This window comes from Micrasema longulum, unplaced genomic scaffold (genome assembly GCF_059751315.1).
Source record: "Micrasema longulum isolate JH-2025_06_02 unplaced genomic scaffold, ASM5975131v1 h1tg002740l, whole genome shotgun sequence".
NCBI classification, from domain to species: Eukaryota; Metazoa; Arthropoda; class Insecta; order Trichoptera; family Brachycentridae; genus Micrasema; species Micrasema longulum.
The window spans coordinates 107,400-134,117 of record NW_028279870.1 but is presented as its reverse complement, the minus strand read 5'-3'; the positions used below and the strand labels follow the sequence as shown (position 1 = coordinate 134,117).

At 33.3% G+C, this 26,718-nt stretch overlaps 5 protein-coding genes across 10 annotated transcripts; 2 read left to right on the top strand and 3 right to left on the bottom strand.

Moving 5' to 3' along the window:
- Positions 1–321: 321 nt before the first annotated feature.
- LOC148271672 (E3 UFM1-protein ligase 1 homolog) lies at positions 322–8,004 on the bottom strand. Its single transcript, XM_088241078.1, has 6 exons — positions 7,794–8,004; positions 6,728–7,719; positions 5,854–6,304; positions 5,089–5,547; positions 3,855–4,066; positions 322–604 (listed from the first exon to the last, which is right to left on the bottom strand). Exons 1-6 carry the CDS (start codon positions 7,868–7,870, stop codon positions 456–458), a joined length of 2,340 nt encoding a protein of 779 aa, XP_088097204.1. The 5' UTR covers positions 7,871–8,004; the 3' UTR covers positions 322–455.
- Positions 8,005–9,434: 1,430 nt separating this feature from the next.
- Positions 9,435–11,285, top strand: LOC148271671 (aminoacyl tRNA synthase complex-interacting multifunctional protein 1-like). 4 transcript variants are annotated; one of them, XM_088241080.1, is made up of 3 exons: positions 9,435–9,830; positions 9,905–10,420; positions 10,962–11,285. In XM_088241080.1, exons 1-3 carry the CDS (start codon positions 9,651–9,653, stop codon positions 11,247–11,249), a joined length of 984 nt encoding a protein of 327 aa, XP_088097206.1. In that variant the 5' UTR covers positions 9,435–9,650; the 3' UTR covers positions 11,250–11,285. The 4 variants fall into 4 exon arrangements, with proteins under 4 accessions (XP_088097206.1, XP_088097207.1, XP_088097209.1 ...); XM_088241081.1 differs by having other exon boundaries at positions 9,470–9,830; positions 9,929–10,420; XM_088241083.1 differs by having other exon boundaries at positions 9,523–9,830; positions 9,929–10,126.
- On the bottom strand, positions 11,283–16,578 carry LOC148271670 (T-complex protein 1 subunit theta-like). Its single transcript, XM_088241079.1, has 6 exons — positions 16,439–16,578; positions 15,801–16,358; positions 14,741–15,115; positions 13,471–13,697; positions 12,355–12,550; positions 11,283–11,754 (listed from the first exon to the last, which is right to left on the bottom strand). Exons 1-6 carry the CDS (start codon positions 16,496–16,498, stop codon positions 11,530–11,532), a joined length of 1,641 nt encoding a protein of 546 aa, XP_088097205.1. The 5' UTR covers positions 16,499–16,578; the 3' UTR covers positions 11,283–11,529.
- A 27-nt stretch (positions 16,579–16,605) lies between these two features.
- Positions 16,606–17,542, top strand: LOC148271669 (guanine nucleotide-binding protein subunit gamma-1-like). Of its 2 annotated transcripts, XR_015825045.1 has the most exons (3): positions 16,606–16,652; positions 16,804–16,974; positions 17,060–17,542. XR_015825045.1 is itself a non-coding variant. In XM_088241087.1 (2 exons), exon 2 carries the CDS (start codon positions 17,161–17,163, stop codon positions 17,371–17,373), a length of 213 nt encoding a protein of 70 aa, XP_088097213.1. In that variant the 5' UTR covers positions 16,835–16,974; positions 17,060–17,160; the 3' UTR covers positions 17,374–17,542. The 2 variants fall into 2 exon arrangements, 1 of the variants encoding a protein (XP_088097213.1); XM_088241087.1 differs by lacking the exon at positions 16,606–16,652 and having other exon boundaries at positions 16,835–16,974.
- Positions 17,543–20,632: 3,090 nt separating this feature from the next.
- Positions 20,633–26,135, bottom strand: LOC148271668 (DNA fragmentation factor subunit alpha-like). Of its 2 annotated transcripts, none has more exons than XM_088241084.1 (3): positions 25,904–26,135; positions 25,162–25,654; positions 20,633–22,305 (listed from the first exon to the last, which is right to left on the bottom strand). In XM_088241084.1, exons 2-3 carry the CDS (start codon positions 25,644–25,646, stop codon positions 22,194–22,196), a joined length of 597 nt encoding a protein of 198 aa, XP_088097210.1. In that variant the 5' UTR covers positions 25,647–25,654; positions 25,904–26,135; the 3' UTR covers positions 20,633–22,193. The 2 variants fall into 2 exon arrangements, with proteins under 2 accessions (XP_088097210.1, XP_088097211.1); XM_088241085.1 differs by lacking the exon at positions 25,904–26,135 and adding an exon at positions 25,774–25,891.
- Positions 26,136–26,718: the final 583 nt, after the last annotated feature.

The window sequence follows — 26,718 nt, the reverse complement described above, 5'->3', positions numbered from 1 at the left end:
TCCTTACCGTCAATGGACCAATCAGCAGAACTGACCGAGAAGAAGTAGAAGAGAACTTGAAACGTCACACGCGGAGTAGTTTCAGAAAAACAAAACTTTAAAAAATCATAGCCTAATACATAAAAATGTTCATTTTTTTTGCTTAGTTTAGTAGTCTATTAACAAAAAAAAACCACTGAACTTCCTCATTAAACAGGTTGGTTTATATTTTTGTACAACAATTATGGTAAAGGTTTATATTGGGTTTTGCATTTTGGTTAAATTAGTGTCCTGACGAAGAGACAGGTACGTCTCGAAACCGGAAGACATAAAAGTCAGTAAGTGGTTATATACAAATATTTAATAACATTTAGTAAAATGTTTGACCATAAAGTTAATGCTTTAAATATTAATAATATTAAATAACATATTTTATCAGAATAATAAACTAAATACAATCAACTTCATATTTAATGTTAAACATCAGCTGGTTGGTTCGTTTGCGATAGTTTCTTGAAATTAAACGCAATCTGTTTAACTTTGGGAATTTTATCTTCTAAAGAACTCAAGATGTCTATTCTCTCAGGTTTGTCCTCTTCTAAATTAAGTAGCTTCATCACTAAATCTAGAATCATAAGAACAAAAAACTAATTAATATTTTGTAACTGAAAAAACATACTGCATAAAATAAATAAATTGGTAAATGGTACAAGATTATTTAGAAAAATGGCGGCTAGTAAAACACTTAATTGAATCGGCATTTGCTTCGTAACACTTCATTATATATATATATATATACATATATATCAGTGGCGAGCGGTGACTTTTTTTATAGGTAAGCTTTAATTTTTTTCATAATTTGTCCTGCATGTACATACATACTGCACACATATAAGTAATCTCGCAAATGAGTGGAGGCGTATAAAAAAAAGTATATCCAGGTACACGGATTTTTTTTTTATGGTTTTGTGTAAAAACAACTTCATCTCTCCAGCTCCAGTTTCACCTGCTGGCAACAGAAGACGCAATACCTACTTAGTTTTAATCAAAATAATTTTAACCAACAACCCAACAAACAAAAAATAATTAATAACTTTGCGTAATATGTAGGTATATTCTCCATTATTTTAAGACAGAACATGTATGCAAAAGTTTAAAATAATAAAATATGTTAAAAAATAAGGATAATAAAATAAGTATATTCATAATTCCTTTTTGTTTGGCACTGATTAAAAACACCGTATATTTGTTTGTAATTTACATTTCATACTGCAATTATTTAGGTACTAATATAAAAGAAAGTAAACATTCTATTGTAAGACATCACTCCCATTATGAACACTAATTTTTTTTTTTCTTTTACTATATATTTTTTTTCTGAAAAATTAAAAAAAAAACAATAAGATTAGATTTAAATTAATTAATTTATGCCAAAATACATAATTTTAACTTTAAATATTACATTACATAACATAACCCTACCATAACATTCATTAGAAATATTCGCAATAATATTGCAACAAAAATGTCACGTGACCGTCGTGGCCGCCGCGTTGCGCTGCGCCGAGCCGTCAGCTTTGTTTCCTTTTAAACTGAGAATGAATAATGCAAGAAATTGACGACACCGAGCGAGGCGCCACTAGCTAAAACGCGCGGACTAAAAAACTGGCGTCATATGTCTATAGAATACTATCAAAAGAAAATGGTCTTTAGGAAATAAAGCTCGAAATGCTACTCTCCAAATAGAGAAGCATGAAATGATATCTGTAATCTGCAAGTGAACTTAGCAAGGAAAATATACGCACTGGGTTTTTGAATGTTAAAATACAGTATACATTTGTATTGAAAAATAAGCTGCAATAATCGGAACCGGGCAATGCGCTGGGTCCGCATTTAGCAGCTTATATTTATTTTTTGAGGAAGATATAAACAGTGACTTTAATTTATAATAAATACAGATTATTTTATTTATTCTCCTATAATTAAAACTACTATAAAACATTATTATTGGTAGTGAAATATAATGGTAAGCTGCGAATAATCGATTATACGGACGGTTCGCCCCTGATATATATATATATATATCATTATAAAATACTACACTAAAATCTGTCTAAAAGGGCCAATGTCGTAAATCACAACATTACGGCAGAGTAACTTTACAGCTATTTTGTGGCATTATAATGAACTGTTTTAGATGTTTGAAACTATTTTCAATAAAAAAACACTACCAACATATCTACGTGTATATAACATTTTTGAATATGTGTATTTTTTAATTTACATCAACCCTCTACAAAATGTTGGCAAGAAAAAATTAAACCCAACATTGGCCCTTTTAGACCCAAGACACATAAATAATCAAAATATTATTTATTTATTTATTTTTAACGGACTTAGTCCATTCAAAAAATGGCAAACACAAATCTTTATAATACATACAGGCACAATAGAAATAAAATACAAATCTTTTTCTTCTTCCAAGTTGGTCCCTCAATGCCGAGGATTGTGACCACCATGAACACTTCTGATTAGTCTGTTCCACTCCAGTCTGTCCTCAGCCCAACGAACCGACACATCAAATTTTAGCCCCGTAGCCTCCTTTATTTATTCAATCCATCTATATGGGATTCTACCCTGGCTTCTCCTAACTTCAACTCGGCCAGACATTATTGCCTTTTCTAGATTGTCAAAGAAAGACAGTATCGTCCTCAGACACACCAGTGACAGAGGAGTTGTAATATGGAGCTCTTCCAGAATCGATGCATTCGTCCTTTTGGCTGTCCAAGGCACACGCAGCAGCCTTCTCAAACACCACATCTCGAATACATCGATCCTCTTCCTCTCGTAGGCACGCATTATCCATGTTTCAGCCCCATATAGGAAAACGGAGAATACCAGGGCTTCCATCAACCGCTTTTTTGTGTTTATTGATATATCTTGATCTCGCCAAATCTTCTCCAAACAAAATACAAATAAAGAAAATTAAAGCTAGGACAAAAATTAAATAATAATTACTACCTCAAGACAAGATCTGGTCTATCTTAGTGAGTGTTTACATCTAGAAAGACTTGCACCAAAAAAGTCCAGGTCTTGTCTCGAGTTTACAATGCGACACAATCGGGACATTGCGCATTGGTGCATGCAAGCCATAGTTATGAATATGAACATTGATTTGTTTGATGCATACATGAGGTGGACACTTCGTAATAATATATTTGAATGTTAAAAACAGATTATTGAAAAGTAAATTGTTACTAAGTATTTCATTACCACATTTTAAAAATAAATGTTTTTACAAAATGTTATGAGTAGGTAACTGACGAAAACCAATACATAATTGTCATTACTAAGGATGAAAGGATTATTTTTAACTCTTAAACACCTACGTAAGATTTCAGTCATTCCGTCACCTATATATTGAGATGTACATTTTTTGGCTGTGTTTATTTTAATATTCATGTTTTTAAATCAGCGTCAAATTCAATAATCGTGCATTTACTTTTTTTCCTCTTTATTTGGGCCTTCTACCAAAACAATAATGTCGGCCAAAAACTAGTTATATAAATTTACTAAATGAAATAAACATAATAACACAAGCAAAAAAGAATAACAATATGAACCTAAACATTAGACAACAAATATAAATACCAGTATTTAATTTATTATAGAAAATAAAAGACGAGTGATATTTTAATCCACGAATTTGGAATATTCAGTGACCTGTATTTAAAAATAGTCATATTTTGCTTAATGAAACACGAGATACAGCACTGATTCCAGAGGTATTTTTAGCACAGTCTTTTAAGAGTAAATCATTATCATAGATGGTTCACAACAAGATCTAACGTCCAAAATGGAATGTAAGTACATACCTTGAAATGAGGACAGCTCTTGTCTCTGTTCCTCAGTTAGATGTGGTTTGAGGAATCCCAGAATGGTGGCGACATGGCGACCAGACGCATGCAACATTGTCTGTGTGGTGATTGTGAAGATGGCCAACACAGCGAGGTGAAGTACAAGGGCCGCATCATTACACGACTCTAGTTGTTCGAGGAGACCGTGTTTATGGGACAAAATGAGGGACCTTGAATTCAAAATATACTAACATTATTAACAATATAATATCCTTTTAAATAAATATGTATTCATTTTAATGGCCACCGAATTAATTTATCCAGGTATATCACAAAAAAAAGATCTTTTAAAAAAAAAGGGTAAGTACATAGAATTATAATATACCAGAAGGCGCGTAGAACTAAGTTTGCATACATCGCACTGAGTCCAAAAGTTTCCCAATTACCCCCCCGCGCCTAAATGACATCTTGCTTGCGGGCATGCGTAAAGTGGCTGCACAATGTTGCCAGACCGCGAACAATATATTATCATAACACAAATATAAGATAATTATGTGTTATGTTATGTTTTATCACAAAAAATATTTTACCGACTGGACTATAAAAAAAAGAAGTACTTTTATTAGGCAAATGTAAAAAAAATAAAAAATTAAGTAATCATATAGCAATTAAGTAAATTAATACCGTTTAATATTATATTAATGCTTATTAATAGAGAGCCGGGTAAAAAATTCGAAAACCCTGGCAAAAAAATAATGACAATATGTTGTAAAAACATCGTCGCCTTAATTTGAATACAACACAGGTAATTTTTTTCAGTATCTTTTTTTCTGTATTTGAGATTATGATCACTGTCATTTGAACAAATAAATAGTTGAAAGAAAAGAGATAAAACACATTTTTTTAATAACGCATATCTCAAATAAGTATCTCATTAGAATACCGTGCAAGTCAGTAGGTGGTCAGTAGTACTGTATTTTACATTTGTTTGCATAGAACACTTAAAAATCGTACCTACCGGAAAAATATATAAAAAAACCACTAAAGTTTACTAAATAACAAATTTATAAAGTTTTTATTATCTCTTGTAAAGTTATCATTTAGTGACTAATATTTTATTCAAATTAAGGCGACGACATGTATAATAATTACTAAATATATTTTTCATTTTTATTAGAATGAACATATTTTAAAAATAGTATTACTGTGCAAATAAACAAATTTAAACTAATAAATACATAAATAAACATACTTGTCCTTCTTTTTGTCTATCTTTTTCATGACCATACTACAACCCTCGAGGCAGTTTTCTGCGCATTGTAAGAATTCATCAACACTGGCTCCAATCAGGCTTTTATTGAGCGCTATCAGTACACCCTTGTAATCATCAGATACATCATTTATCAACTTGTTCCTCTGATCCGTGGACAAAGCTTCCTCAGACACTTGTAACCCGCACTCATTAGCGACGTATTTAAAGAACTCTGAAGCTATGTCCGTGCCTTGAGTTTTAAGTAAATATTTTACAAATTGAGGTTGTTGATCAGCTGGTAAAGTTTTGAGTCCCTTCTCATAGTGCTTAATATCATTAATGAGTGTGTTAAGTTTATCTTGTAATGAAGAATGAGTTTGTCGTCTAATCTGAGAAGTATTCTCAACGGTGCTTTCGAATATTTTTTGCGCTTCAGTTGCACCTGCCTTATTTACAAACCTGAAATCAGAAAATAAAATATACAGCAATCTTTAAAGTACTGATAATTTATTATTTTTATGTCACAATTATTTACATAATTAAAATTTTTCAATCTGTATAACCAATGATTTTGAAGATGTTAATAAATCAACTAAATTTTAAGTTTAACTAATTTTTTTTAAATAAATCCTATTTTTATCATTTAGGGAAATGCAGTTTCTTAGCAAAGAGTTGTAGCTCAGTAGAAGTGGAGCTGCATATATCCATAATCTGCAAGCAGTAGTAAAATAATTGTTTAGAAATAGGGCAAAAAATTAAGCTTACAGATGAAGATGCTCAGCAATAAATGTTCCCAAGTACTCAATCCCATCTTCTTCGAGTGCCGGGCTGATACATTTCTTGATCTCCTTTATTGAGAGCAATTCCAGAGTAGATGGATTAGTTTTCTTGGTGTTTACGGCGGGTCCTTCATCAGAATCAGAATCCTGAGCTGTTTGTTTGGACCTCTGGTGCTTCTTGACAGATTTGGTCTTGGTCTCTCTACCCTGAGTTCCCCCTCCGCCCTTGCCTCCGGCTGCTTTTCTTCGCCGCTCGTCCCTCCGCTCGGCCTTCATATCCACGTGAGTAGGATGATCGTCCATAGCCTTAGAAGATGACAGTTGTTTATCTGTAAACAGCCTTTGAAAAGCCCCTGATTCCACAAAGTCTTTGGCCTTGCTGTTTACCACTGTATAGCAAGGAACTGTGATTTTCTCAACATAGTGAGTACTAATTACTGGAAAAGAAGATTAATTTAAAATAAAGTACCTATTTTAGACCATATTTATTAAAGTTGGAATGATCAAATGAGACATTACATATATCATGTACAAATATGAACAGATATAACAGTATGACATCAGATCCTTCCCATCTACTTTGTTAGAAATATTTAAACCTATGAAATAATTCTCACACCGTACCTAAATCTCATTTGAGTACTGGAATCAGTGTATAAATTCATAAAAATAAATAAACATATAATCAGTGAACGTTAATGTTAACTACTAAAAGCGTGTGCAATGGTTTTGTATTTTTGTGCTACGGTAAGTGGTTACATACAATAATTATTTATTTACTTTTTATTTAGATTACTTTAGCTATGTTACTCTACAATGTCTTAATATTACTAATAAAATTATGTATAAAAAAAAAATACCTGAAGAACCAAACACAAGTAATGACTTCTGCAACTGTGGAGTTAATGCCTTAGCTATCAAATTTTCAATATCTTTTTCACCAATCACAGTTGGCAATACAGAAGATATATCTACAAAGCTCTTAGTTATGTTGCATTCTTCAATGGCAGTAGAAACTTGCTCTATTATTTGGTTTCCAATAGCGCAAGTCTTGAGGAAGCTCATATCTTCATTGGGAAGAGTGCGTTTGATAAATGTTTTGGGGTCGGAGATTCCCATTCGCACAAGAGAATCATAGTCCAAGTAACCACTCTGTTTGTATGAGTTAACTACCCATTCTGTCTGAGATTTACTGTACACATGGGGAATGTACTGAGAGCTAGTTTGTTTACCAGTCACCGCTCCCGCCGAAGATACTTCTCTCATTAATGTGAAGAAAAGTCTTTCCGATATATCGCACTGGTTGATAATGGCAGCAACAGGGGTCGGTTTCGATAGCGCCGCGAGGGCACCGCGGATTTTAGCCTTAGACCTGGCAACGAAGGCTTCGGTAAAGAATATTCTCGAATCCAAAGGATCTTGTTTGGCGTGAATTAGTTTTCCGAGTTGTTTTTCGAGAACAGAGTGCAACAGAAAATCAGCGGGCAAATCATAAAACAAGGTTAACTCGCTAACATTGATCTGTCCATTTTGAATCAACTTTTCATTGATTTCCCGGGCAATTCTCGTAATATAATTTTCATCTAATAATTGTCCTAACACCATACGAATACTCTTATTTGTTTGACAAACATCTCCCACCCGAGCAGCAACTTGAGAGAACTCTATATTCAGCTCCTTGGCTAAGTCAACAAGGTTGACTCTTCCACCTCGTACGTAAAGTTCATCTTTTATTTCTCTGCAGACTTGTTGAGGTGTCAGATATTCCTTACCATCATTAGTGAATATAACTTCCAGTAAATTCAATTCAATTAATTTCGTGACGATTTCGATGCAATTTCTATCGGAGAGTCTGGAAAAATTGCAATTATGTAGTAACCAAACGTTGAAAACATACGGATTTTCTTATAATTTATAAAAACATACCTCTGCAAAGTTGAGCTAAGTTGAGCTTTTTGGAAATCAGCAGCTAATCTTTTGACTTCTTCCCAATCTGCGGCCATTGTAATATTCTAATAATATTATTTAGCGATATATTAATTATTAGAGGGTTTACGAACCCTTTTTTACTCTTTCCAGATGCCGGATTATTATTTGATTATTTGTTCCGATGTGTCAATTTGATTTTGATATGATATTGAAGAGTTGTAATATTTAAAAATAATGGGATGAGAATTTAATAATCTTAGGTTTTTTACTTTTATAAAACTGCCAACACTGATACACTGTTTTTCCTTTATTGGGACCTTTTAACCCTTTTGCCAAAACAAAATAACATCGTGTACAGATAGTAATCGAAATCTGAATCAACTGCTGCTACTATGCTCGGTCACAAGCATTTATACATGTTGTAGTAGTCAACATGTTTGCTTACAAAAAATGAGATTTCGAGTTAGAATTCAAACAAGGTTAACTAATAAAATATAATTTTTTTTTTTTGTTCAATACACCCAATTTTTTTTTAGCTCAATTACATCATTTTTACGTCCCAACTTATTAGAAAATTCCTTTTTAAGCGGGACTCTTTTATATTAAAATCAATGCATTTATAAATATTATGACATATATTAATATAGTAAATACATGTTAAAAATAAATATTTGTCAAAAAATACAATACAGATAAGATATTTAATAATGCATGGGGTGGTATTCTGAATCTTCTCTACCCCCTAGAGAGTAATTAATTTAGGGATTTTTGTTTTTTGCATGCGTTTACATCTGCTTTATATATGGCCACACTGATGATTAAACGTCAAATAAATATGAACACGTAAAATCAAACATACGACTTTTCATGTAAAACATTAATTCGATTCTAAGCATACCCAAAAAACATTTAATGATGTTGAATTGACCAAACCGTATTTATTTTTAAACAATTTTATACATCATTTGACGTTTAGTCATTATACTATTTATTCTATGGTCGTAGCATAAAAAAAATATCCTAATATTTACCACTCTCAAGGGGGTTGAAAAAATTAAAAATACCTCCCATAGTGTAGCAAAGTTAAAATTATATATATAATTTTTTTTTATATTTATTCCTTAAGTAATTTAATAAATCAATGTATAATGTGTATTTACGCTGTGAAATTTTATATTCTCTGGACTAAGAGAACGTTTTATAGAATTATTAAAATATAAGTACGCTATATGAAACGCGTTAAAAAAGCGTTTTCTGCGGCCGCGAGAATGTTCAAATTAGCCTTTTTAGATTCAAGCCAGAGATTTAAAAAATAATTGAATGGCATACGCGACATTCCTTTTAGGCAGTGTTAGTACAAGCAAAAATAAAGGCTTGGTTTTTTGGGACTCTCAGCTTATATTTAATAAAAATAGGGTTTTCATTATTGTGAGCTATATGTTAACGTTCAATCACTGTAAAAAAACTGTCAATAACGTATTTTTAAAAATGAATTAAAAAAATACTTCCTTGAACGTAAATTCTTCATATTAGCAATTATCGCATATTATAATTTTGTTTTGCTAGCCGTGTCCCCATATGTTTTTTTTTACAATTAATCAGATAAGGAACCACATTTTGCAACTATTTTTATTTTTCATTCTATGTAATTGTCAACGTTAAGGGGACCTGACAAGGCACCAAAAGAAGAAGAAGATGCACATGGAGGTTAAAATGTCTAAATAAATAAAACGGGAAATTGCACTATAGATTTTAATGGAAAATATGCTTTAAATAAATGACAATAAAGACTATTTTCAAATATTGGTGAGAAAAAAATAAGTTACGATTTAGTTCATAAGTTGACATGTGGAGATGTGGTCAAAAAATTCTCAGAAATTGAAATATTGTTTCAAATTGCATAGCGCTCGAATTACCAGCCCTTTTTCTAATTTATTCGATAAAAATATTATCATGTCACCTACGGCTTCAATGAGTAAATTGGAATCCAACTCAGCTAACGCAGAAAAACTACTTGAAATTGTTAAAAAAGAGGTATACTATTTTCGTATTTTATGATCAATTAACCCTTTTCAAGAACATTAATACTAATCTAACTTTTTAAACAGTTTGAAGAACTTAAACAATTGCAGATTAAATTAAGAGCTAAATCCTTAGAAGAAGAAAACACAGTGTTACAAAAGCAAGTTGATAAAGCATTAAAGGAATTAGTGAGACTGGAAACATTAAATGGGGTGAAACAAATACTCTTACCCGTAGAAAGAGACTCAATAGAGCAACCAAAACATATTACTAATGAAGCGACGAGTAAACCAAGTAAATCTCAAAAGGTAACGGAAACTAATCTCCCTATCAAGGATGCTAAAGTTAAAAAACCTAAACCCGAGAAACCCATTACTGCTCCTGCCATGGAAGCTCCTATTGATGTTGGAAGACTAGATTTGAGAATCGGGAAGATTGTTGAAGTTCAGAAACATCCTGATGCAGACAGTTTGTATTTAGAAAAAATTGATTGCGGTGAACCATCTCCTAGAACTGTTGTATCTGGATTAGTTAATCATATACCGATAGAGGAAATGCAGAATCGACTTGTTATGGTTCTATGTAACCTGAAACCGGTCAAGGTAAATTGTTTAATATGTTATTTACACGAAACAAAATTTTTAAAATAGAAATAAAATATGCATTTTATTTTTAATTAACATCATTACCTTTCTATATCTAATGGTCCATAGGGCATTGCATTGGTTCACCGATTGCAGTGTATCTTGATTATTTTTGTCATATTAAGGTAAGATGATTAGTCTTACGCTTCAGGTACCAGTCCAGAAATATTCTAGTGTAAAAACACCCTTTTAAATAGATATTTTCATTTCAACCATGTCAGAAATCAAACCCAATACCTTCTGCATGGTAGGCAAATGCGCTGACCACACGAGGCAGACTGATCTTAATGACTCCTTAAGGGGGAAATGAAGTCTTTTGTCTACAAACATTTGGACAAACCCAAATATTAGGGAGTATTTTATAATTTTTATGCGTAAATATGGGATATTGAGTGGAAAAATTACTTCCATTATTTCCTGCGCCCCTTATTTGGCATCACACATTTTTAACTTTCTTTTACATTGATAAACCATCAATGTTATAAATGTTTTGTTTCAGATGCGAGGAGTTACATCCGAAGGAATGGTGATGTGTGCTTCATCTCCTGATAAAGTAGAAGTGTTGAATCCACCCGCAGGAGCTGTTCCAGGAGATCTGGTCCACTGTGAGGGCTTTACAAGGATTCCCGACGCTCAATTAAATCCAAAGAAAAAGATATTTGAAACATGCGCACCCGATCTTCTTACAAATGACAATAAGGAAGCTTGCTTCAAGGGAGTTCCACTCGCTGTTCTCGGAAAGGGAAATATTGTTTCCCAAACACTTAAAGGTGTAAATGTACGCTAATTAACAATGATTTTAAAAATAAAACTCAAAACAGTGTGTTACTTTATTTATTTTGATGATGATGATGAATGGTTTCCGATTTTCCATTACAAGTCGGAATCTCGCTTGTTTTTTTGTGTGGTTAGATGATGGTAGCGTGTTAATTAAAATACTTGAAGGCATTCACATTTAGTGAATGTTTGTATAAAATAAAGCTAAAATACGACATCAGGAAGCACTCCAAAGTCGAGGAATATAATATAAATATTGATTAGATAATAATAAATCCAGTCCTCTGGACTTAAGATTCATCATCGCTGTTGTTGCCCCCTGCCTTGGGTTTAGGTCCCCCGGCTCTCTTGGCCATGATGATTTGGTCGATCTTGAGAATAGTGCAAGCAGCTCCCGTGCCGTACTTTAAGCCCCACATCTTGGACAAGTAAAGATCATAAATTTTCTTCTCATTAGCGTCACAGAATGCATCAGATTCTGATTCAATGTCGATACCAGCGTTCTTTTTACCCTCCTGCGGACAAAAAAGTTATTTAGTGTTGCAACAGAGAGGGAAAACACCCTGAGAAGGGAATGTGGAAGTCTAGGCAAAAGTTTTTGTTAATATGTATGATAAATATATTTTGCAGTTGGTATAGTGAGAAAGTTCAGGGATTTTTATTTATTTTACCATTTGTTCTTATTGTTTTATTATGTATAGTTTTATTTGTTAATTCTATCAAACTAAGCCAATTTTTTATTTATTATTATATATTTAGTGATCAAAACATATGTTGAATGTCATTCTACAACATTGTTTGAAGGAATGACCGTTTTTATTTTTGACATTTAAAAGTTGAACCACGCACAATTATAATTTGTGCCCCAAACATTTGCAAAGGCTGCCTGCCTATAACAAGTAATAATAATAATAAACACAGAAAACTAACCAAAAACATGGCTACCCCAGAAACTGGAAAGTTGTTGACGGTTGCAATAATAATCGCCCGTAGTTGCTACAACATAGCAACACTATAATTTAATGGCTGTTGCTAACACGTGGTGACATAAACACACGAATCATTTTACTATGAATCATTTTATAAAAAAATACCTGAAAGATGTATGTTATTACCTGATGGGCAACATGTAGGTTGGCCAGGACCTTGGTGGCCGTAGAGCCCGAGTTATCTGCGATGGCCTTGGGGAATGACTCCAGCGCCGCGGCGAATCTGCGCACTGCGTACTGCTCCAGACCAGGGAGGGTATCGGCGTACTTGGTGAGGTGGCGAGCCAACTCTAGCTCCGCTGCTCCGGCCCCCGCTAAGAACCTAAAAAATATTTTTTTTAAATTGATAGACATTATAACAGAGACGGAGGGAGAACTTCTCTTATAATGGGTTTACATGGCAAAATATCAGTCATTCGACTGATACCTGCAGCGTGAGGCTACCTTGCCTTCACATAAAAGATGATTGTGAAACCCTGCATTTGGTGTACTAATGCAGTGCCCTATAGGCCTTCAAGTGCAGATAGGGGAGGGGTATGACTACAAACAAATATTCAACATTTTGCCTATGTTTGAACATTTATATATATCATTGTAATTTCTCTATCCACATCCCGTGGTGCATGGGGCACTGAATCGGTACTCCAATTGCAGTGTATCTTGATATTTTTTTTGTATAGAAGGTAAGGTGATCACCAGGAACTATGAAAGATTGCATTGTAGAACCACCTTTAAAGTTGACATGTATTTCGGGTCCACCTTGTCAGGAATCAAACCCCCCAGGACCTCAAGCATGGTAGGCGATTGCACCAACCACTTCACTATGAGGCGGCTTATTTCCACTCATTTTTCTTTTTCAGGATTTTTACCAGAGAAGCCATTGGTTCTGGTTTTAATTAACACTCAGAACTTTATTCCTCATCCGCCTTGACACAGAAACACTCATAGGACTAGTTGAAAAATATTTTGAGATACCTAAATGTTTGTAGCCATGTACTAGATTCTAAATAAAATATTATTAAAAAAAAATCCTTAGGGGGTGGTGGAACTTACCTAGGACATACTAAAAATACAATATATAGAATTTAACTTGAATGAACTACGAAACTGGTAGACAGATGACATTGTAACTTCTCAATTAATTAAAAAAACTATCGTGCGATTTTTTTAAAAGTACATTTTTTGGAATAGTACTAAAGAAATGAACGTGTCAATTGAGACTTTTAATTAAAATAACTTCACCTTCCATCATTAGCAATTCCTTTGAATGTGTTGACACCATCATCAATGGCTCGCTCAATATCATCCATATAGTTGTCGGTCGCACCACGAACTACAATAGTAGCTATTCTGGAGTTAGCACCTTCGAGCCTGAACACTACAGTTGTAGTCTCCCCAAACTCCTGAACAGAGATGTGGTCACAATAACCCAACTCCTGGGCTGTAGGGGCAGTCAGTCGGGGAAGAACCTGTTGAGTTAATCATTCAAATATGTACATATTTATTTTAAAATATATGGTTTTACAGGGCCAGATGCGTGAAACTTCCGTGGATAACTTTTTTGACCAATATTTTAAAACCTCCACATTTTTTTTTTGGAAAATGATTTTCGCATTTGACCAATGAAGCAATTACCGCCACCGGACGCGGAATAGGGAAGCGGCTGGGTAGGGTAGGTAGAGGTTTGTGGAGGAGATGCTAGCCCGAGATATTGACTCCATTTTTAAATTGCACTAATAATTTTTTAGTAAAAAATGTTTTTTTTTTTTAATTCTTGGGATTTTTCAAAAAAGTTTACCACGAGGAATGTTTCTCTGAAGTTTCGCAGTCTGGCCCTGAAAGACCGTGTACATATTGATCCCATTAATTTTTTTGCGCAAGTATTACAATATTATTGTTATCATATCTTCATACCCCTGTCCACACAAAATCTGCATAGGGCACTGCGTTAGTACATTCAATGCAGCGTATACCGATCATCTACCATATAAAGATAAGGTGATCAGCCTTAGGCTCCAGGCGTCAGTTCAGGAACATAGAATATTGCAGTGTAGAACCACCTAATCAATATTTCACGTTGACTTTATCAGGAATCGAACTCGGGATCTCAAGCAGGTTAGGTAATCACGCCAACTACTACACTACGAGGCGGATTTGTCGGGACATAAAAAATTATACTTGTGCTCTATGATAAAATTGTGTATTTTGTGCATTAAATAAATAAAAACACTGTATTGCGAGTTTTCTCATGGGATGCACCACATTCGGTGGACAGCCCGAGTCTACCGTATAAGGCTCGGTAGTCGACTGATATATGTAGTGTGGCTGTTACCGCGACGGCGGTAAATCTGCAACCTGAATTTTCGCTGAGTGTGGTGCTCTAGCCCTATATTATATTCCCCTTTTTGGTCTTAAATGTATTTAAACACAGAATAGCCGGTGAGTAAAAACAATAAAAATACAGCTCCCCGGTTTCCCCAAGTCTGATTGAAAAATTTAAAAGAAAACTTACTGTACCACCGACAGCTTTGCTTAATCTTCTCAAATCAAATTTGGAGTTTAAACGGACGGCCATCATTTTATATCTGTTGATGAAGTGCATGGCCATATCTCCAAACTTAGCACCGGCAACAATAACTGTGGCTCCAGTTTCCGAAATAGCTTTAATCTGGTTCTCCAGAAGTGATTCTTCTCCTCGACTGAAGTTGAGTAGTTCTTCCGCAGTTTTTATGAGTACTGTTCCCTTCGTCTCCGTTTGGCTGATGTCTACCGGGCAGGAGAATAAGGCAACCTTGGCGTTGGTAAGGCTGGATACATCTCCTTCTACTTGCCTCTTGAACACCATTCCTTGCACAACACTCGACTGAAGGAGACCAGAACCCAGAATCTGAAGTCATAATTGGAAATATTATAATTAATATGAAGTCATCTCCATCAACAAGAATCTCAACTTTTTCTGCATACGGAACTTCATGCCCATGCCATACAAGACTTGTAGGCTGCAACAACTCATGTAGAGAGGCACCGAAAATTGATGCATACAGGTGCAGCTGGCTTTAGTTAGGAATGTGGTAAAAGTATTCAAAACAGTATTGAAATTTCTGTGCTAACTTTTTACCAAAAAAGCTTTTTAATAATAATAAAATATTTGACTGATTTATATACTGCCATTTTTGAGAAAAATCATCAAGGACGATTAACAATTCTGTGCTTAAATTTACATTCTTACTAAGCTAAAACTATACAGTAAAGTTTCTGATTTTAAAATCGAGGGTTTGAGCCGCCCCCGAGTGCGAGTTCTTGTAAAAAATGACACACTACAAAAATTTATATTTTACCAAAAATGTTAGGTGCAATAATGATTATTATTTAAGTACCAGGTGAAGTTGAAAAGATTTGAGGGTTTTTTACTACATTCGGTAGGTCATAAAGTCTTTATCCTGCTTAGTGTTCTTAAAGGCAGAAAAATAATAATATAGGAAACCTGAACAGTACGTTGGAAAATTAAACAGAAGAAGGAAAGTTAAATTTGAGACTGGTGGTGGTGGTACAGTAACAGATAATATAGTTACCTTGCAAACTCGTACATTGTCAACATTAAATGTTGTCTTTTCTGGCAGTATTGATACACAGGCTTTGGCAATTAAATCACTAAGGAAATCTTCTTGCCCATACTGTTTTGACATGATTGATGATTTCAATCCAACTTTAACTGCTTCCAAATCCTTGCAGTCTTTGATTTCGTAACAAACAAGTTGTGGCAAAATTTCTAAACATTTGTTTAGGGCGCGTTCATAGCCATCTGCTATTTCAGAGGTGGTTATACCTAACCTTAACAGATCTTCAGCAGCCTCCAGTAAGGCTCCGGCGAGGACAATCACAAAATTAGTGCCATCGCCGATTTCTGCATCTTGCATTTGACTTGCGAGGACAATAAGCTTGGCTGCGGGATGCTCTACATCCAATTCTCGGATTATGGTACCAGCGTCGCTTGTGACAAATTGCTTGTCGATATGATTGATTATCATTTTATTCATTCCATTCGGACCGTATGCAGAACGAACACTTTGTGAAAATTGTTTACAAGCAGTTATGTTTCTGTAAACTGCCTCTTCCAACCCGGAATACATCTAAAAAAATATTTATAAAATCATCTTCAGTACGCCCTCGGGAATAAAAACTATTGTAAAAATTATTGAAAGATACTTACCCGTGCTCCATCTTTTAACATTTGGGCCACTCCGGGCGCTTTTGGTACGTGAAGAGCCATTCCAATAGGTTAATTAATAAAGTACGAATTTATAAAAGATAAACCACGTTGTGTTCGAGATTCAAGAACATTCGAACGCCGGCCCACGAGATTTATGTATCCGTGATGTTAGACGAACAGTTTAACAAAACTAAAGAAATAAAAATACGTGCAGGTACTAGTTTTAATATTTTACTACGGATAAGATTACTTAATATAATATTGAATATCATAAGACGATGTAGAAGTTAAAAAATATAACAAAACAAACAAGAAAAATAATTTTTGATTTCCCTCGAAGTATAAAAGGAAAACTTTTGTTTCAGAAAAATTCTAGTGTCACGGTAGAATTTGACATTTCATTTGAAGGTTGGTATTTCGGAGAGTAGCCATTTAAATTGTGTTATTTGACTTTTCTGGCCGCCATACCCTAGCTGTTACCTCCATCGTCCTTCCGTTCTATTATTTGGAAAGCAATTGTGGCCAGTTATTGTCATGTAAGTTATAAATTTGCTTTTAAAAAAGTTCATATTATAATTACGCTTATTGCGTGTATTAACGTGCTGTTTACCTTTGTTACAGCATAATCAGCTGCGAAGGACACAAGTTCCTCGCCCCACCCAATTCTCCTTGTGCAGTTTTGTTGATTTTCCTTCAACATAGGCCTATCAGATACCGCCGTTATGGATATGATGGTGTCTACGTTGCAGCAGCAGCGTGCTGTAACGGAACAGCTACGGCGGGAAGCTGCAATACAGCGTATTCCCGTCTCTAAAGCTGTGGCGGACATAGTCAAGTTCATCACCGACCATGAGCAGGAAGACTGCTTGCTTGTTGGTTTCACCAGCCAAAAAGTTAATCCGTTCCGCGAAAAGAGTTCTTGTACTGTATTGTAATTTATTCTTTAAATATTATGGGTATGAATGAGATAGTTTGTTTTTTTCTCAAAAAAATACATAAATTATTATGAATGGGATCCTTTTGAATGCTTGCTCTACAAATATATAAACAAAATATGTAACTCATTTTTATTTTACTATCAACCAAATAAAGGTGTTAAATAACTATCTTTGTATTTCTTTGTAGGTAGTATTACATATTTTAAGAATTTATTGCTATATAGGGGATGTTTTTTATATTTAATTTGAATGAAATAATGTTTCATTTGAATGTTGGTATTGGTTAATATTTTACTGTTCATATAATGATTAACGTATTACAATAAAGCATTGATTAACCAATCGTATTTGGACCGTCAACAAGCCTTCAATGGAAACAATTATGGATCTTCACAATGTTATATTAAATCCTGATTATGCTATTTGCAGTATCGACATTGTATGTGTTCCTTAATGTTTTCTCACTGCGAGAGGTGCGATTACTGCGGTGATTTAATAAAAATGATACAAAACACTCGGTGTTTAAGAAAAATGAACAAACCATCACACCATTTTGTCATAGGTGTAGTCAGAGAGGATAGGATGCCACATCACTCTGTCTTAACATATGAAACTCACCTTCAAAAGATGTTGATAATTCCAGCTTTTAACCTGTCCATCTTTAAGTATTTGGTTATGCCATGTCTTTCTTGGACTTAGTTTTCTGCAATTATTAATATTCACATCATGAAGAACCAAGGATCACCAGACTCCCAACACATGTTACAATTTGTTTACGTTAACACTAGACTTGGCATTCTCTCCTGGCTTGCGTGCACAGAACTGGGCTGTTGGACCTACTCCACACTACTCCTGCTCCAATTCAATCAGCTGTCCTATCTGCCGAATGACCAATTCTTCAACTCTTTTTAATATACTTTTTCTTTCTTCTCAATTCTTCTTTACTTCCTTTTAGGGCTGCCACCTCTCCGGGTTTGACCCGGAGTCCACAAGTTTGTATGGTGATATTCAGGAAACGGGTTAGCATCCTATAAATCTCCGGGTCAGATGAATTATAGCATACTTTTATTAGTGTCATAATATACTTGTGTTTCAGGGCCAGACCGCGAAACTTCAGAGGAACATTCCTCATGGTAAGTTTTTAAAAAAATCCTAATAAAATTTTTCGTCATTTGAAAAAAAAAAATGTAATCTCAAAATGTAGTAAATAAAGTAAACTCGGACAATCACTCCCTTCACAAACCCCTACCCCTCTCCTACCCAGCCGCTTCCTTTGTCCTCGTCTGGTGCATATCCCTTCATTGGTCAAATACGTTTTTATGGCATTTTTTTTTTGGTCAGAGAGGGGTAGGGGTGCGGGTTTGCGGAAGGGATGCTAGTCTGAGAAATAAAAGATTTACTTCATTTTGAGAGCAAAAAATTTTATATATATTTTTTTTAAATGACTTTTTTGTAAAAAAATTATTGGGATTTTTTTTAAAGCTTACTATGAGGAATGTTCCTCTGAAGTTTCGCGGTCTGGCCCTGAAAAGCCGTGTATTATATCCCCTCATACGTAATGTAATATGTAAAGTAAAACAATGCATTTTGTCATAAATAAATAAATCTATCTATCTTATCTGGCAAATAAATTTTTTGTATGTATCAGAACTAGGAAATATGCAAAAAAAACACATTCCAATAAAAAATGTTGTTTTAAAAAATCGTGTTAGTCCTAGCGGCGCTGTTAAGTTGTTTTATTTTATGTACCTAATACTTATTCAATTTAAGCTTGGTAAATAAATTATTCCTCTAAAAATTTATGTTTTATTTTTATTTTGATATAAAAAAAACATTTGCATTCTTATGATTTACCCAAATATTTTATTTTTGGGGGGCATTTTCAATGAGTTTTAAATAACTCAATATTAGAAAATGGGAATAAGGGTGCAGTAGAGCAGGATGCGAACCTCAGACTTTTGATCCGTGAGTCTACGACATAAGGCCACGGGAAAATTGTTTTTGGAAATCTCCAGGCCTACTCTTTTTGTTTACAATTTACATGTAATTAAAACTATTATGTACTATTATTATATTACATAACTGTTGCTATATATACTTTACGTACATTTAAACCGTTGTAAGAGCCCTCAGGGCAATTAATAAATCTCTTTAGTCATTATTTTTGTATTCATTTCTTCTAAATGTACAAACCAACACATCACTCCTCTCTTATTTTTGTCGATAATGGCTGTCTCGGCCTTGAAAACTTTGTGGATCTCAACATTAACAAATAGGTATCATTACTGAGATTTAGCCGGAATTCGAATCTGACACCACAGTGCATAACCCAAATATTTATGAATTACATCACGGGGCCGAAAATACTATTAATTGCAAGCACAATATCTAGCTATGCAATATTTGCTAAGTACTCAGTTGATTGCTTTGGTTCATAAAATTTGTCTTATTGTAATTATCTTTCTTGTCATGGTGACTGGCAAATATGTATTCTAACAATATAGCATTTTATAATAAAACTCATGTAACAGCGCTAAGTGGCCATTGTCCCGCTGAGCATGTAGCGTTGCCCTCCACTACTAATGAGTATACTGAGCTTGTTCAATAGTTACAGTTGAAATGATTCGTAGTAATAATATTGACGCCAGGCGTGTGGTTGATGAACCAATAAAGTTCATGAGAGGAAATGTTTATGGGACGCCCTAGATTAGCTGAATGAAAAGAAAGATGTACTGAATCATTTTTGTAGATATATATACCAGATACACTACGAAATATACATAGATACACTACAAAATAACAGTAGCATCTGACTATACTTTGCGGCAACCGGCACGGGACTGAAATGAGTCCTATTCATCTATGCTGAGTGCTTCGCAGTCATCAGAGTTAATAATTAGCATAGGTGGATAAGCAGCCTAAGATTCTAGTTAGAATAAAATGAATCATTACTGTTTTAAGATGATTCATTTTCAATTTTTGTTTACATTGTACCACTTCTAGACATTGCAGATTAGATCGACAGTATTTATAATTTCTAGTAAAGTCACGAATAAGAGAAAAAGGCTCTTATATATATTACATAATATGTTTGTTTCTATAAACTATATATTACAGTTAATTGCTAGAAAAAAATTCTCTAGACTATAATTCACAGAAATCTCAGTTTGAAAACAAAAGGGGTTATCTCTGGTTTTGTAAACCTTTTATTGTTAGTGGATTAAGATAAAAAATAATTTAATTTAAAACAGTCACATGAGATCAATTCCTTTCTTTATTAAAAGCCATTCGGTGTTACATAAAATGTTGGAATTGTGACAAAATTGTTTTGGGGTTTTACTATCATATAGCTGTGCATACAAATAATTGTAATATTAATAACATGGTAATAAAGGGTTTAATAACTAGGGATATTCGTATAGGGTTAATATGTTACAATATTTTTTTATTATGTATGTAAATATACCATAAGAATTTCTTATTATTTTGGTGTCAAACATTTGTGATTATGTATTTAAAATCCTACCAAACAATGTTACCATAGAAAATGTTACATAATGGGTGATTTTTTGGTTGAGAAGTGATAATTATGTTTAGATTCCACTTAAAATACTGTATTCATTACCCATTCAAAGTACATTTATTCTTATAAGATGGATTTTACTCACTACATATTTTGATAACAGGGGAGGGGGGAGGGTCACTAGTTATATAATGTGTAATAAAAATCTATTGATTATTACTACTAAATTAAATCTTTAAATAAATATTAATGTGCATGTGTACATATCTATGAACACGTATGTACATATTTATGTACACATCCATTTACGCTCAGTGTTAAAAAATCTGTATAATCTATTTTTTAAGAAACTAGCATATTTTTATTTCTGCGCTGCTTATCAAAGGAGTAAAACAATCATTTTCTATCCCTTGTAGATTTACTTTACTTCTATTTTCTGAATAAGTAGAAATGACGCTCTTACCACTATTTTTAATTTATGGTTGAGCAATTTTTCTTTAATTATTGGGAGTCATTTGTAATGATTACTAGAGACTAATGCGAAAACAGAAACATTTAACAACTATCAGTCTTGAAAAATTAATAAACACTTTCAATTACAAAATTTCTTCATTTCCATTCTCTATGGCTTACTGGATGATTTGAGAAGTTCAGAAATGCCAACTGTAAATTTATATCAAAAGCATAATATTTCTATTTTACTAATGTTTGCAGTTGAGAAATTGGCATATACAAAAATAACCGATTGTCTATGCCTATTTAAGATTTCACTTTTATGTTTTAAATCTTCAAAAGATTTTTTAGTGTAATATTCTTATTTAGACTAGACTGATGTAAAAAAATATGGGTACATGATTTTTTTACATTACACAATACAACAGGCATACTTGTTACAATACAACATAAAATACCACTGTGAGGATCATATTACAAGCTTAATGTGAGTGGATAACTTAATATCACACTTAGCTTAAAAGCATCTCACAATAATAATTACGATAGGGTTTGTGATGGAGTTTCTAAAGATTAAAATTTGTGTACATAAATATTAATTAGTATTACAATGACTACCATCGCGTAAAACCTTGACATTTGATCATTTTAAATAATTAAAACTTTCATCAACTTGAAAGTGCGGGTCATTTGATGTTTATGAATGAAATAATAGGGAAATAATGGTAACATCCAATAAACCACAGGGGGGAAAATATGATTAGTTCGTTATTTTTGGGAAAACAACACACGGGGTAGAGGAATGTTTTTGTTGTGTTGATTGATGAAAGTGTTTAGGAGTCTAAACTCTCTCTTGTTTGGCCGACAATTCATCAGTCCCATTAGACACACTCTGGTGGTATAATTTCAGTAATTCCATTGCATCATGTGCTTGCCGCTTCTCCAAAAGTATTCTAAAAAATAAAGACAATAATATTATACAAAGGAAAACCAAAAAAGCCATACTTTCAAATAAAAATGTTAACATTTCTGCAATCCTATACTACTTGTTAGATAAAATTCAGGAATCTTTTATGTGGATTATGGGATACACCAGCCCCATTGGAAGTTTTTTTCATTATAAATCACAAATTATAAGATTATGTACATATATTTTTTTAAAACTAGCCCTCCACATATTAAGAAAAGTATTTTTTAAATGCAGGATTAATAAAATAATTGAAAATACAGCTTGTTTTTATGTAAAGACAAATCTCATAGGATATGAGAAGGAAGATATGTTTTTTTATTGCATGATTTAAAAATATAAATGTAAACGCACAACTGTGACTTTGTTATTTTAAGCTAATTTAAGCAAATTTTGGTAGAATATACTTTATATGACAGAACAACAGACGTTTACGAGGTACATTACGCTGTTAAATTCCCAAAGGAACTGCTCTACTTTGTGATGTCGTGAAACGGTTCTACATAAAAGGTTATCTTAATATAATTTTTCTCTGGGGCCTCTTTTATTTAAAAAAAACAATTTTATAGGTCTCTGAGTAACATAAATATTGCAAAATCTGTAGTTACATAATAACATGTAGATAAGTACGTTTTTATTTCTTATCATATTTGAATGAATGTATTAAAGGTATTTTTTGCAACAAATAAATTGATGTTGTGTAGTCACATATGGGAATTTTTTTTTTTTTAAAATTACAAGATAAATTAATAATTATAAAGGGTGGATTGAGTAAATAATTCAGCATAAAAATGCGGGAAACTCAATACTAAATATTTTATTTTAACTCATGTGTGGCTATGCGGTAACGGATGTCTACCTCGGGTAAAAAACATTTAATAACTCTCTTATTTTTTTAAATAACCAACTCATATTTTTTGTAATCCTTATATGGACTTTTTTACACCAAAATAAGGAAACATTTTTATAAAAAATGCACGGGCTTTTTCTATAAAAAACAATTTCTTCATTTTGTAAAATAAATTAAAACAAACGAAAGAGATGCCAGTATTATAAGTGGTTTATTAAATTTTATAAGAAAGAGCACGAGAATATAGCATATCAGAAGACCGACAAGGACACTATTCGTTAGGGGCGGAGCTTGAGTGACCGAGAAAACAATACCGAAAGAGCACGATACAGAATTATACCACTTGTGGGACAGAGAACACATCAGTCGCGTGAAGTTTTTTGTAGTATACTGAGCTGACGCTGTATTTAACACACCGTGTTCCCGAAATGTTTCTACAATTTATTCACAATTTATCTGATTTAAATTATTTTTTGACAATTCTTGATGGAATTTCATTGTAATGATGTAATATTTACATACATTTACATATAAGTTATTAATCAAAAATACTTGGTACACTTCCACTCATTTCCACACTTAAGATAATATTTTGATTTCTATAAATCATCCTTACATTGTATAATATTCGCCAGTCTGAAGATGTGCATTAGATGATGAAAGCGCTAATTGGTCAAACAAATAAGTGAAAGTGTACCCAAGGATGTGCAAAGTTATTTCATTTAAAGTGTTCAAAAAATTTGTTCGTAACTAGTTTTACAAAACGTGTTTACCTTGTCATTTTTGTGTATGTTTTATTATGATTTGATTATATCACGTATTACGTACTATTATTTTATTTCTTACAAGTTTTTTTTGCCATTTTTTTAGGTTTTATTTCAATATTATTCTAAGAATATGTTTTAACAGCGTTTTTATTTATTCTAATAAAATCTAGTATTTATTTGCAATAAAAATTTGATATTCTTTTTTGCATTCAAATAAGAGTTGTATTAGCCTAGCATACTTTCTAGTCTCCCGGTTGATCTATTTCCGCTAAATTCAGTCGTAAGTGTAATTCGGAATTCAGTCGACAACCAGACGCGGGCGGCAGCGCTCGCTGGCGGGATTTTAAAAGGAATGAACACAATTTCTAACTTTATTTTGCATAAATATGCTTTAATTTTATATTTTTTATGTAACATCTTTGAATAAAGATCATTTTTAACACATACCATTGTAAATAAATTGGTATTTTAGCTTACATTTCAAAATATCTCGACTTATGCTTGTGGTCACATTGTGTTACACCACCGGCTGCAAAGGGATTATTCAGCACAGTCTTTTAAGAGTTAAGCACCATAAACAAATTAGATGTCCTATCACAATTTAGGGTAAAGAAATAAAATATTTGTAATGTCATATCTATGTAAAATAAGGACAAGTATTAAAATCATGTCTATTTATCGTAAAGTTTTTTTTTGGCAGCATCCACGGTGTAATGGCTAAGATTCTTGACTCACGCACGGAAGGCTCTGGGTTCATTTTAACGGTGAGAACACAAATTAAATGTGATTTCTATCAAGCCTGGGTGTTCTGTGCTGTAATTGGGCTTTCTAGCCTGTTGTATATAAAAAAAATATGTTTGCAGATCTACCAACTTTGAGAAGTACATTACTTAATGCTTTAAATTAAGAAAACAAGTAATAAGAATAAACATAAAAAAGATTAAAACAAAGGAGTTGATATTCTGCCACTAGATTATAGAGCATTACATAATATGGAAATGAACCATAATTGATATTATTTGTTTAAAAAAACATATCAACGATTTTAACACCTAGTATAGGTACAATATTATGTGCATACTTAAATGAATAAAATAATAAACAAACGCCACAAAGTCATTTAAATTATAACCAATCAAATAAAAAATGAGAAAAAGTGAAAAAATTGACAAAAAATTGTGCCAGCAAAAACGAGCAAGGGCAAATAATAATAATATTTAAATACCTTCCCGAAGCTTCTTTTAGTTGCTCGAGGAATATTTTGTTATCTTTTTCAGAAACAATATCAGCCAAGCTGTCCGGGTCCATATCGGAGAGCAGCTCTAAGTCCTGTCCTCCCAACAGAGAGATGTGGCACAAGTTGTGCTGCAGTCGGCCAACCAAACTCGCCACTTGTTCTTTGTCTTCCATGCCGACATCGTCAGTCTGGTCCAGACTGATGTGGCACTTCGGCACGTTCGGACACCACCTCTCCGACCCACGAAGTACCATCAGACTGGTGTCTGGTTCCAACGTCGCGAAATACTCTTCATCGTCCACTTCAGTTCCATCCGATTCCAGGACGATGGTAATGGATGTGCTATCCGCGAGAAACTCTAACTTTTCCGGAATCTTAGACATTAAATCTTCCAAAGATTGTGCAACGACACCCTTACGTTTCTCTCTCTCCAAGTCGCAAAGTTTATACGGTTTGCTAATGTCATTTTCCATTTTGGTAACTAAAACAAAGAAAGAGATAAAACAAAAAGTTATTTACAATAGGCGTGAATTTAAACAAAAATCTGATTTTTTAATGCGCATTAAATTTAAACACTTGTCAAGTCGTCAAATTACCCACCAAATAATTAATATTCTGGTTATGACAAACGATTACAATTTACTAGTTTAAAAGTTGTCAAAAATGACAGAAGGCTATTGTTACGGTTTATACTTTTAAAGCAGAGACAATAATTTATAATTTTACTCACTTTGTATAAACTTAAAACTCGATGGTTACTTTCGCTCGTAACGAAATGATTGAAATATTTTGAAAATTTTCGCGTTTAAGTGTCTGGCACCGCCTCCCAGACGAAGATGAAAACAAATACGGCCCGCCCAACGACCCGTGCGTCTTCCCGCTTTCTGGCAGTGGGCGGCTGTGGTACACAGGACCAGGACAGAGGGCGGCGGAATGGCGGTAAGGACGAGCCGTCTAGACGCGGCGCGCGTCGCTGTCCAAAGGCGCTTCGTAATAATCTAGTAATAGGCATATTTGCTAAATCAATAGTTTAACACTATTTTCGGAATCTATTACTATCAATTGCTGAATTTAAAAAGTACATCTACTCTCTGTAAACATGTTTATAGATATAGTAAAATTAACCTTTAAGAGAACTTTGCCTATTTGCAGGCACTTTGGTCGGGTTGTTTGATCATTAGTAATAATTTTAAACCAAAAGCAATGCTAAAATTTTTGAAAAAGTATTCCATTTTCACACAAAAAAGGTCACGTTTAAAAAATAAAACTCTTACTATCGATTTGTAACTATTACTAATGACCAAACAACACAGCATACACAGGGGTGGACTATACGTTTCACCTATTACAATAATATTTTAATATTTAAAAAATGTTGAATTAATACCTACTTTATTCGTTCCAACTCAACACAGGAGTTAAGAGCTAGTGTAATTGATTTATTTATAGAATCGTACAATGAACAATGAATAATAAATTACAAATTAAAATAAGATTAAAAGACGCCTAAAGCTAGGGTTTCCTAGGACAGCGGTGCCCGTATCT